We start from the raw sequence: 13422 nt of genomic DNA on the forward strand, positions 1-13422 counted from the left end.
CAGCAGCAGATCTTTCTTTGAAATATAATTTTGATGTTCCTCACCTCATTTCAGGATGATTATTATTATTTTTCCCCTCTTTCTGTTGTTTTGTTTTCTTTTGGACAGTGTGACAAATTATTCTGGATTACACGTGTTTTTCATTTCTTCATTTTACATATGTGTTTTGCACAGAGGTGCCTGCATGTGCCTGCATGTTCAGAAATGCTGTTTCCTTCACATCTAAAGTAAATCATTAACCTGAAGATTTGCATGCAGTTTCCCCCTCCCATTTAATTCATCAAGATGGGATGACTTTCAGAATCCGCAAAGCAGCATTCTTTTGAGGGACTGGACTGTAACTTTGCCCTGTAATTTCAGGTGAGGTTATGGATTACTCAAGCAAGACTACTGGTCCTTATCCAGAGACTCGGCAAGTGATTTCTGGCATCGGGCTCAGTACACCACAGTATTCCCAAGCAAGAATGGTATCATCTCTGGCTTCCCAGTTTGGTGTTGGAAGTGTTTTAAGATCATCCAATGGTGTTGTTTATTCTTCAGTAGCGACTCCAATCCCATCCACATTTGCCATCACTACACAACCCGGTTCTATTTTCAGTACAACTGTCAGAGATTTACCTACTCTCCAAACAATTGACTCAGTGCCCTCTTTATCAACTTTGCAACAGAATCAACCACTCCCAAGATCATACAGTTTCTTGACTACAGTGGCAGCTGAAAAAGATAGTGCAATTACTGCCATTGATATGGAGACAGGGTTACCACCTCTTACTATAGAAACTATTACCACTGAGCCAACCAACTTGATACCTGCTTTAACTACAGCATCTGAAGTTTATACAGACGTAATTGAAGATGAGGTGGCCCTTCTCATTGCCCCTGAAGAAGGCAAACAGCAGCAGCTTGATTTGGAGCGTGAGCTTCTTGAGCTTGAGAAAATTAAGCAGCAGCGCTTTGCAGAAGAGCTGGAATGGGAACGTCAGGAAATTCAAAGATTTAGGGAACAAGAAAAGTTTATGGTGCAAAAAAAGCTTGAGGAGTTGCAATCCATGAAACATCATCTCTTATTTCAGCAAGAGGAAGAACGACAAGCTCAGTTTATGATGAGGCAAGAGACATTAGCCCAGCAGCAATTGCAGCTTGAACAATTCCAACAACTTCAACAACAGCTCCACCAACAGTTAGAGGAGCAAAAAATTCGTCAAATATATCAGTATGGTTATGACCCTTCAGGAACTGGCTCACCACAAACCACCACAGATCAAACACTTTTGGAAGGACAGTATGCAACCTCAGAAAACGGGCAGTTTTGGCCTACTGATGATGCAACCACTACGGCTTCAGGAGTGCTGGGTATTGAAATTCCACAAAGCCAAACATGGTATACGGTTCAGTCTGACGGCATTACCCAATACATACCTAGGTCTGGTATCCTAAGCTCTGTTTCAGAAATGTCTCTTAAGGATATTGATGTTAGAGAGGAGAAGCAATTGAAAAAGAGAAGTTCTATGCCAAAATTACGTGGTCCGTATGAGGAGCTTGAGGAGACCCTGGAAGAAGAGCCCCGGTGCTTCAAAAAGATAGTGGACAGTGGAGTGCAAACTGATGATGAAGACGGAGCAGACAGAGGTTACACAAACAGGAGACGGAGAACTAAGAAGAGTGTTGATACGAGTGTTCAGACAGATGATGAAGATCAAGATGAGTGGGATCTTTCTAGCAGATCCAGACGGAAGCCTCGTGTAGGGAAATACAGTGAGAGTACCACTGAGGCAGACAAAGCTAAACAATTCTCCAAGGTATCTAGTATTGCAGTTCAGACAGTGGCAGAGATTTCAGTACAAACAGAACCTGTAGGAACAATAAGAACACCTTCAATCAGGGCCCGATTGGATGCTAAGGTTGAAATCATAAAGCACATTTCAGCTCCAGAAAAGACATATAAAGGAGAAAGTTTGGGATGTCAAACAGAGACAGAGTCAGATACTCAAAGTCCCCAATATCTGTCAGCTTCATCTCCTCAGAAAGATAAAAAACGCCCAACACCGTTAGAGATAGGATACTCATCCCACCTTCGTCCGGACTCCACATTGCAGGTAGTCCCTTCCCCTCCCAAATCTCCCAAAGTTCTCTATTCACCCATTTCACCTGTTTCACCAAGCAAAGTTATAGAGTCAGCATTTGTACCCTATGAAAAACCCATCACTGATGACATCAGCCCTCAGAAGATGCTGCATGCTGACATTGCCACGGTTCCTCCATCAAGCCCAAAGGCGGCAAAGATGATGCAACGCTCTATGTCTGATCCTAAGCCCCTGAGTCCCACAGCAGAAGACAGTTCCAGAGCTCAGTTTCAGTACACTGAGGGTTTCATGGTAAGAAGTATTTGCTTGCCTTTTTTTTTTTTTTTTTTTTTAATATGCAATTCTACAGCTATCAGTACAGCATGAGGGCTGACGCACTCATTTGCAATACCTGTGTATGTAGTCTTTTTGCACACCTTGCTGAAAAGTCCCAAGGAATGTCTGCTGTCTAAACCAATGGTTATTTGCTTCATTGCTTTGCCTGGAAATAGAGGAATCGATATTACAGTCTTACTAAGATGCAGAAAAAAGCACAACAAATTCTTGTTCATAATTTGGAAGTTACTTTATGTTTTACATGGCAATTAATTGCTAATATAGTGGTTACCACCAATTCTTCAGAAAATGAAAAGCATTTTCTTTCTAATCATAAAACACCCAGCTCTTGTGGCACAGTCTGTAGTGCATTTACTGTGAAATTACTGCATGTGCCTTCTGAGAGGCAGCTAACACCAGATCTATAATTACCTTAGTTAGCTGACCTTTTTGACCCTTGTGAGATTTCCTGGCCATTTGTGATTCTGTGGGTAATCTTTTGTGTCCCAATGTGTACATCTTTTATCTCTCCCAGACCAAAAGGTCTCATATCACAAATCCATTTTTTGTTTGTTTGTTTTGGATAAGGGGGTTTATCAAGAAGTTATGCAAGTGTTGAGGGCTGTTTCTTATGGGGTCAGGGAAGGCAATTTTGTATAAGGCTGACATCATCAGGAGTAAAGTTTCTCATTTCTGCAGTATTCCTTTTCCTTGAGTAGTAAGATTTCTGATTTGGGAATCAGTCCATTATTTATGAATAAGCGGAAGAAGTCTTGGCTAACAAAATACGTTTATAATTTAACATGTTCTTGGCTGTCCTTGTGTCCGAGTCCATTCTTTCCTGTCAGTTGCAGGGTCATTTTCTTATTTGTCAGAGCTCTGGAAGAGTTGCCATTTGAGTTCTTCAGCAATTTTTATCTTTTATGTTCAGTTATCTGTGAATACATGAGTGATTAGTACAGGCTGGATAGAATAAAGAGGGTTTGTGCTCTATGTTTGATAATTTGTGGTGGCTTTCAAATGCAGAATTGTCTGGTTATATCCTCCAAGGCTCCCACTGTAAGCAGTTTCTGCAGCTTCACACATTTGTGTGGATATTAAATGCTTACTATGCTGTTACTGCTTGGAAAACAGTACTTGGAAGTTTGAAGGGAAAACTGTAGTCATGGCATTGGCACTCCATATCAACATCATTCCCTAATGCAGGATTAGCACAGTGGGGGAAACTGTGGCACGAGCACTAAAATTTCATGTAGAGGGTTTGGAACAGCATCTTGGTGAACGTTGCTCATGAGTTAGAAATTGTTGGGTTCTACTAGATATTGGAGAGCAAGTATAACATTGTAAAATAACTGTCAGCGTAGTGAAACTACTACTGAGGACAGATTATTCAGTTCACTTATTTCATAGATACATGTGTATTTGATATGAATTGTATACTTTATAGGATGGATGATAAATTTTATAAACAGCTGATTGTTTAAAGGCCTTTACAGTAGAGTTTGAACACATACAGTATTCATTAATGAGACATGGAAACAAAGGGCTTGTACATCATTGTTTATTTTTTACCCATGTTTACTACCATTTTGCTTTGACCCCAAACAGTAATGAGCTATATTGTTCTTATTAGCATGCAGCCATCAAGCAGCAAACAACCCATGTCTCAAAGTACTTACAGTCTAAATAAATGAAGTGGACATTTTTATGGAACATAGGGTGCAAATAGACAAGCGCAAGGAAAGTAAGAAAATTCCATGGATATAAAGTGGGCTGCACTAACTGTCATGCAACATATGGTGAGGAAGCGGCTCTGTAAACCTCCCATGATCATCATGGCTGCTTTCAGCTCTGATGTTATGTTAAGCATTAAGTCTGTTATACCCTCTCTTTCTGACAGAGTTTTGTTAATTAAATATCTGAGTTTCGGTTAGCTTAGGCTGGGATCAGGTACATGAAATTTAGAGGAGGGAAAGAGATATATGACAAAAAAAGAAAATATTTACAGTGACACTTAGAGGAAGTAATCTAATGACCTCATCAGCATCTGGAAATATGGTCATAAATTGCTTTTGCAGTTGCTATATCAGTTTCAGTTCTCGATTACTCTGTCCAGTTATGTTGTCAAGGAGGGATCTTCAGTATAACATCTAAATGATCTCCTAGTTTCCACGAGACTTACAGTATTCTCTCCAACATGTCTATGTTTGTTTATACCAGCTGAGAACCCGGTTTTAGGACTGTAACATCTTGGAAGCACAGGGAAGAGTGGACAGTGATTTCTTCTTTCATACCTTTTGTCACAGTGTGTCACAGTGGAAGTTCTTCCTGAAAGTTAGCATACACACAGTGTCACTGCTGACAAAGTGTAAACCTTGTTGACATTTTTTTCAACTCTAGAACTGTGTTGTTATAGCAATATCGTTGTTATACTTGAGTTTAAATACAGGATCGCTTTTGGATTATCCCACTAAGTATGAAAGTAAGATGTTTCCTCAACTTTAAAATATTTTTGGCACTGGGACTGTTTTTACATTCTTTGTTTGTACAGTGCCCACAACAGCTAAAGTCCTTGTCTGTTAATTCTCTGTGTACTCCTTTTGTGCCTCCTTACTGGAGAGCTCATAATCGCTTAATTATAAAAAGGGAAAGGTAGAAGGGACCAGTTAATGTCATTCAAAACAATGAATTTCAGTGCAGAAAAACTTGTGAAACAGCTCACTCTGGAAAAGAGAATTTACTAGAACTGAACATAAAAGAATAAAATGGAAATGAAAGATTGATCTTTCACTGTCTTAGGAAAATGGAGTGTATATATGAATATTTTTTGCGTGGATGAATATCCCATCACTTTTTTAATAGTTCTTGTTTCAGTGTTATGTCTTTGTCTGCATTCATAAACATTGCAGGTGAAAAGGGTGTTCATGGGTTCATGTATATGTTTCACAGGCTTCTTTTTATGACAGTTTATCAAAAAAGTTGATCATTACGCAATCAGTGGGATTAAAAGGGTAAGAATAAAATTGGTCTCTTTCTAAGGATTACAATGAAACGATACCTTGTCCTTCAGGCAATACACTTTCATCATTGATGTACTTCTTCCATTGAAAAATACATTTATTACAACATTTCAAGAAAAAAGATTATGGAGACTATGACTAAGACGGTTGAATTATGTCTCTATGTTTTAGAACTGCTGCTTTAAATATAATTTTATTCTTTAATGCACCCTTTATAGGAAGTTACTACAATGTTTTATCTAATCTAGTATAAGTGAAAGGCTGAAGAACAACCTGGCAGCTAATCACATAATAATAAGTATCCAGATAATATTGCTTCAGTGATGGCACATTTAATTTCCAGGTAACAAGTTATATGTTTACATTACATTTTCATTTACCATCTATTGTAGTCATTGCCTCTATTGGAACACTTGAATGACCATAGAAGGTGGCTTCCTATTAATCCAAAGTAAAGGTATTGCTTTCCATTATGTTCCCTTTGGTAGTTCTTATGTGCTGTACATTTCTGTGATATATATTAGTAATCAAGTGTACCTGTGTCAAGGAAAAATTGTGAGCTATAGGTTGTCAGCACCAAAAAAAGTTGTGGAAGCCACCCATCTGGAATTGATACTTTGTAAAAATACCTAATTTTCCTGTTTTGTGAGCTTTGTGCTGCTTGAGCTCCCAGTGGCAATGAGCTTCCCAACAATGAGTTTGATAGACTGTCCTGCAGTCCAGCATGGTAGGATTCCATGGAGTACAAAGCCACAGCAGTGGTTTCCATGAGGGCACTAGGAAGTGTTAGTAGAGTTTGGAAGTGGAGACTGAAACTCGTCCATTCAGCAGCATCAAAAAATTGTGAGTACCTGTCTAGTTTAATAAAGAAATAGCTTTACACCAGTGCATCACAGAATCAAGTCACATGCCAGTCACAGTCAACTTCAGCACTTGTACACATTGCATATGTGTAATCAAAGATGGAAGTTGTCTTCCTTTTGCCTTTGGAGGCAAAATGCCTGCTCAACTAAACTGAAGCTAATTGCAAAAGATCTTGCACATGAACTGTCACACACGTAACACCTACAGCTAAGTAATGCATAAAGACTCAGCAGAAGTGTTTGTATTAGTGAAACTAATGCAAAGACGCATCTGTCAACAGCCTGTCAGCTTCAGGGTAGAAATTGTACATTTAAGTTTCAACACTTAGAACAAATTCTATCAACCTGTTTATTAAAACAGTTAACAGAGACTTTTCTCAATTTTTTTCATCTGATGTGAGTTGCTGCAATTGTAAGGCAAATATAATTCAAATACGTATACTATAGTAAAAAAGATAATGATTTCAAGCAAAATCCCAAAAGGTTGTTTCTTTATTTAGACAAGAATTGCAGGACTTTGTCTGTAATAAGAGCAGAAGCGATTTTATACTGATTTTTAAAAAGTGATTTTAAAAGTGTAAATTTCCTTAAATGACATAAATTTAAAAGTAATGAAAACAAAGCACATTAATCTGTGTTTTATCTTCTATGGTATTCTAAAGTTTTCAACTTTAAAACTGAAGGTTAGGACTTCAGTGATTTGGGCTGTCCTTTGCTGTGTCAGACAAACCGTACCTCTGGGCACTGAAGAAGGGAAACAGAGTAGTTGTTCCCAGTAAAATTTAAACCTTCCATATATTATATCCATGTTGTTTTGCTTATTTATTCAGGACTAAGCTGATCACCAGACTTGTATTTCAGCGAGGAACGTTCTGCTTGGTTAATGAATAGAGAGAAAGAGTAGGGATAATTACCTGGTTTGAGGTAGGGTATTTCTGTTTGTTTACCTTCCTCAGAAGCAGGGAGTAGGTTTATTTCTTAGTGGCATGCCAGAATTTCAGGTAGCAGGTTTCCGCTCTTGTTGGAGCACAGGACATTGATGTTTCCCTTGGTTTCTTGTTATCTGGGCTTAATTCCAGCGAAAAGGAGTGGGTACTTTGTTATAGATCTTATAGTTACTGTAAATTATTCAGAAGTGTTTTGTGGTCTGAGAGATAGGTGGTCATATGGTTGTAACTGCAAAAGGCTTAATTCAGTGACTTCAATTTTCCATTTTAGTCCCATGATTCAGTCCAGAAAAAAAGGAAGAACTTTTTTTTTTTTTGTGTAAAAGTTATATTTCAATATGAAGGAGCCATTACCTCTTGCAGAAGAAGCTGCTATTTGGGTTTAAGTACAGATGGGTGTTGAGCGAGGAACCGTCTTTGGTAGGATGTTAGAGTAACAGATACAAGTTTTTTTTTCCTTTGCTTCCAAGTGTCATCTGTGGGCTGTGGTTTAATGAAACTCTTCTTTAGGCACTGGTGACAACTGGTCCTTCATTTTGGCCATGCGTACACCAGTCTTAAAGAACAGTCTGGGAGCAGCCCGATTTGCATGATTCATATGGTTTGCATGCAGTTTGTGAACTGCATACCTGGGTCTGCCTGACGGTATGTTACCACACTTCGCAATAGGCTAAGTCACCATGTATGATTAGGCACGCATGTTCCTGCATCCCTGAAGAGTGCCCTGCAGCTACATATGAGGCTGGTTCATTGCTTATAGACAGGAGACCTTGGGATTGAATTCAGGCCAGCAATCCAGAGAAGATGTAGATGCACCCACTGAGTTCCTTTTGTGCTTGAATATCGTCACACACTTTTTTGTGTGTTTCAAACAAATTCACTGGAAACTGAGTTGAAAAGATGATCTCACATCTAGAAACAATACTAGACAATCTTATCCCTGTCTAAATAGTAAAATAGGACTTATTTATCTTCTCCTTTAACTGTGTGGTTTCAGCTAGATTTAAGATTACTTTTTCCACTAATGGTCTGAATTATTTACAATTAAGAGTCCTGTTAGCATTTCAAGCTACTGCTTCCTGTGTTGTATTTGAAATCCTTTGGAATGACATTTATGTGACTCAAATGAGGTGTCTTTTTTCCATCTGTCAGTCAGATCTTCAAAACAGAAAGACTACCCCACATTTGATCAACATATCATATAAACATTGTTTTCTAAAGCACATTTAACTGGGTTAGTCAGTCTTGCCTGATACTTTCAAATTAGTCGATTTCACACCTTCTCTATTCAACCAAGGGACATTCATGCATAATAGAAAATTATTATGGTATTCACTCTTTTCCTTTTCAAAGGGGATCCTTAACAATCTTTTATAAAGCATGAGATTTATGGCAGAGTTGACAAAGAGCCTAGGTTTTCTGTCACTTGGGCCTTTTCTCACCTGCTGTCAGCTTATCCATCTTCCTCTTAAGCAAGCTGTCATATACACATTAAAAAAACACCCCTGGCCACAAATTCCATTCCTCACTCTTTTATCTTCCATAAAAGACAAAGAAGAATGAAGGTACAGTAATATCTTTCCACTCATTTCCAGCTGACTTGGTTATCATGGTTATCCATTTTAGGAATACTTTGAGGTTTGGGTGTGGAGAGAGGCCAATATAATGTTCCCTGCTTTAAATAATAAATACAGCATATAAATGTATACAGCAGAACAAAGCAGGCACAGAGGAATGACAGAGGGAGAGGCGCATACCCAACCAGCAGGTTTTGGCCTACTTCAGCTCTGTTTTGCCTCAGACTTTCATCTTCTGTCAAGCCATGGATTACTTTAGTTAGTCTGAATATGTAGTAGGAGGGTAAATTTTCTGCTAGTGTAATTGCCTGACTGAACTCAAAAGAGAGTTTCTTTCACATGTTCTGCTGATAAATTTGGCTTCCTGCATTTTATTCAGTCTACTCTTTTATGAGCAGCTATGACTGAAGCACAGGAAAATCATATTGTACTGAGCGAATTAACATACATTCTCCAAAAGGAGCAGAAGACCAATGTCTATGAAATGTTCCCTAGAAAGGAAGCACTGGCTGTACTATGTTAGCAAGTTTTTTGGTAGAATAAAAGCAGAACAGTAGATCAAAATAGCTGATGCTAAAGTATCTGTGAGTATACCATGTTGTTGTCCAAAAGGGCCCAGTCATTGGTTTGGACTGGTTTTCCCTGCTGGGATTTGAGCACATTTGAGGTACACTTAGGACAGAGGTTCCTATTTAGTTTTCTCCGGAAGGAATCTAGTTTGCATGCATGAAAACATCCCTGCAAACCATAGCAATGTGCACTAGCTAGAGAAAACCAATTTATTTTTGTCAAAGTAGTCCAAACTTCATCTCATAACAAAGTGCAAGCTTTTCCCCATCATTTTATTAAAATATTTTTAAGTTTGTAAAATATTGTCTTGATCAGCCAAATGTGATTAAATGTTGCTTGGAAGTGATCCAAGACTGGCAAAAATCCATGATAGCTCATATTTCCTATATGAAGATTACTAAAAAAAAAAAAAAAAACAGAACCACAGTATATCCAAAACTTATGATCAGGTATAATTAAATATAACAAAATATTCTGAACAGTAAAAAGATATTCTGTATGCATCTTCATTCTCCACTGTGTGAATGGTTACCTTTCCTCTGCATATAAGGCCTCCAGGGTGCTCCTTTAACACAAAACAGTGCATTTAAAATTCTCCCTGTTTTTTGTTTTGGAGTTAGGGGGTTTTTTTTAGAAACAGTTCAGGGTATGCCAGTATTGAGATAATTATTCTGTGCAGTCAGGTCCTTAGGATTTAAAAGGGTGCATCTCCATTAAATCCTGATACCTGGGCATACTTTCTCCAGGGACAAGTATGTCCTGTCCTATAAGGACATACTTGTCCCTGGAGATTAATTTATTTTTAGCATATGAGCTACTAAAAATTTCAAAACTCCACATTTTCCCCTAAAGAAAAATATGAAAAATATCTGCAGAGCTAGATATACCCCATACGATCACCCCAAAAAGTAAAAATAAAAAAAAGGGATGAAATGAAGGTAGCCAGTAATCTTTGGGCTAGTTGTGTGTTGTTAATACTCATCACTGTATTATTAACTTCATAAATCATCTGCCAGAGCTCTGAAGTTTTACTTCTCATCTCTAGAAATACTGGCTAGGCCACATTCTCTTGTGCTATCAGTGTTTCAAATTGCAGGGTAGGCTAATAGCACCTAACAGTTTGGGTTTTTTTTTTAAATTGATAAGGCTTGCCTATGTTAGAACTAAGTTTACCTCAGTTCTGGTCCTCAAAATCCTTCTATTCAGGCATTGGTTTTCTGAGTCAGTGACTTCATATTAAAAATAATTTGTTAAGATAAATAACTGTATTTACAGTTATAAATTAAACTAGGTGTAGGCATATGGGTTTACATACTGATGCTGCAAAATTATATTTAAGTAGTATGAAATATTGAGAAAAATAGTCCCTTCTACTGTACTACTTTACTTTCTTACTCTAGCACAATATTATTTATTGATAATCTAAAAGTTTTGCAATTACTATTTTTTAATGGAAGTTTACTTTCCATCTGCCAGCTGAAAATAGATATCTTAGGTCAAATTGGTCACTGTCAAACTGGAAGGCAGTTTTTAGTGGGTCAAACAAGGGTTTGTCATAGGCTTTACTTTAATAATTCAATTGCAATTTAGAGTATGGAAAAAGCACTCATATAGCATTTGCAGATCAATATAGGAAACACAATTACTTTGGAAAGCAGAACTGCAATTCAGAGCAATGTTCTAAAACCAAATTCAGTAATGATACAGACACTACAGGTACAAAAGAAAAAAAAAGTATTCAGAAATACAGCTGTTTAGGCAACAGCAGTACTGAAAATGTTCAGGTGTAGTAGCAAAAGCTCAGACTTAATATGACTTAAAAATATGAAGTGCTTGCAAGAAACGCAGTGGTGTTCTTGGGAAATGCTGACAACTTGTGCATGTGTAAGATATGTGTTGTAATTTTTCTACCCTACTCAGTGGTTGGTGAGACTTCAGGTATAATATTACATCCAGTTTAGGTTAGCACCACTTAAGAGTTAGTGGGACTGAAAAAATTCAGCCTTGAGCAAAAGAGAAAGCATAAAAGATTTAGACAACAAGACATCGGTTGAAAGGCTGAAGGATCTGGCTGTGTTGATCTAGAAAGAAGACCGAAGCTGGACAGGATAACAGTCTTTCACTGTGTTAAACGTTATTGTAAATAGGACAGCTACTAACCACTCTTCACGTCCAGTGGACGCAGGAAGGGGATTGTCTCAATTTGTGGCCTGGGATATTTAGTATCTTTATAACTGCAATAGCACAAATGCCTTAAAATCAATATATTTTAGTGAAACTGTGTTACATCAGAATATTGGCAAAAATATAAAGGGGTAGACAGCCTACATGACTGATTTCCCTTCCAAGCCAAGAATATCTTGAGTGGTATGAGTAATAGCATTATCTTTAAAAATTGAATTCTAAAATGAAATACAACTTTCTGTAGTATTCATGGATCTTCTTACACGTTATCATCCGCATCATTGCTGTCAATTTGTATTGATACAGCATCTGTCACACACTCAAGTAAACTAACCACTCAGACCATATAGGGCTCTTTCTATAACCTGAATGACCTCAGTGATACAGTATTCATTTAGAAAATTGGAAGCTGAGACAAAGACAACAGGTCTGTAATCAAATAGCTTAAATGCCACCTGTCTTGTTCCTTCTATCCCTTAGCTGAAGTGGCATTTATTCCCAATTTTACATTCCTCTCCTTACATTTCTCTCCAGAAGCCTAGAGAGGTCTAGCATCTTCCTGGGCTGACACAAGGGCATAGGCTGCCTGGTTAAGATATGAGGGATTGGAAAGATCATGTTTAATGTTAGATACTGGTGGTGCAAAATCACACCTGACCTGGTCACTGTAGATTCCTGTTATAGTCTGCAGGCAGAAGTATTCCAAGGGAGCAACAGTTCATCTACTTATTTTTTATTTGTACTCTAAAATATGATTAATCCCACTGATTTCTCCATTGATTACAAAGAGATTCTAGATGACTGAGACTGCTTTTGGTCAGGTGAATCCCATAATCTCTTGAAAAGCCTATCTTCAGAGTCTTCTGTGTTCTTGTTTCCTGCTTTTTCTCTCATTAGAAACAGTGAATTTTTTACTCATGTACTAGTTTCCTCTTATGAATTCTGCACAGCATAAGTTATGATTCAGTTAAAGTTAGAATTATAAGTTGTTTTCTAGGTGCCAAAGCTCAATTAAAAAAAAAAGATTAATTCACTGAAATGTCATTAAAAAAAAAAAGTCTTTCCAATAGTCTCCAGTTTCTCCCAGCATGCTTTTAAGGTGAATGGCTGCTGACAGATGGGCATCATAGTGCAGACAAACCTCTTATTTACAGAACGAGGTTGGCTTTGTTGATACCAATTCAGACTTTCAGAAGCTATCCTGTCAACAGTTCTCAAATCTGACCTGGAGAGACTGAGATAGTTTTTCCTTTGTGCTTATCTTCTCAGTTCAATTTCCCCAAATAATTTCCAGTTTTGTTACCAAGGAGTTGAACACTGATAAATTCTTCAGAAACTCAGAAAAGTGATTTACCTGCTGCAGTGTTCAGTTCAGGGAGTGGGATCCATAATGGGTAATGGTATGCGAAGCGCTTACAGTCTCTGTGTTTAGAATGAAGATGTGAGGCAGGAATTAACAGTAGCCAGTTTGCTTTGTGCTGTGATGCCTAAGTCAGCCATTTAGAAACTCCAAATACAGGGGTAAGTCTGAAAACATTGTCACAGGATATGGCTTAGACATCTCTCTGAAACTGAGGCAGAGCCTGAAATTTCTGTCTTCGTATTCCTCCTGTCCCTCAGTATGAGACTACAGAGGAAGCCTGCCTTTTGGCTCTCCTCCTCCAGAACTTCTTGCATTTTGTACAGAACGAATTCGGGTCTCAGTTCAATTTCTCTTCACATTCTCCATCTGTACATAGCTTCCCTCTAATCTCCTTACTAAACCCTACTTCTGTTTCCCAGACGGTCTCTCTCTGACACTTTCTCTCATCCAATCTAAGTGGTTTCTATCCAAATACAGCTTTTATTATCTCACCTTCCTC

General features: G+C 37.9%; 1 protein-coding gene across 11 annotated transcripts in view; it reads left to right on the plus strand.

Moving 5' to 3' along the window:
* PCLO (piccolo presynaptic cytomatrix protein) overlaps window positions 1-13422 on the plus strand; it is a 396208-nt gene that overhangs the window by 198686 nt on the left and 184100 nt on the right. For all 11 annotated transcript variants that reach the window (XM_030013412.2, XM_030013405.2, XM_030013406.2 and 8 more), the window contains one exon: window positions 361-2375. In XM_030013412.2, coding sequence (XP_029869272.1) covers window positions 361-2375 — 2015 coding nt within the window. The remainder of the gene's footprint in view (window positions 1-360; window positions 2376-13422) is intronic.

This window comes from Aquila chrysaetos, chromosome 5, assembly GCF_900496995.4.
Source record: "Aquila chrysaetos chrysaetos chromosome 5, bAquChr1.4, whole genome shotgun sequence".
NCBI classification, from domain to species: Eukaryota; Metazoa; Chordata; class Aves; order Accipitriformes; family Accipitridae; genus Aquila; species Aquila chrysaetos.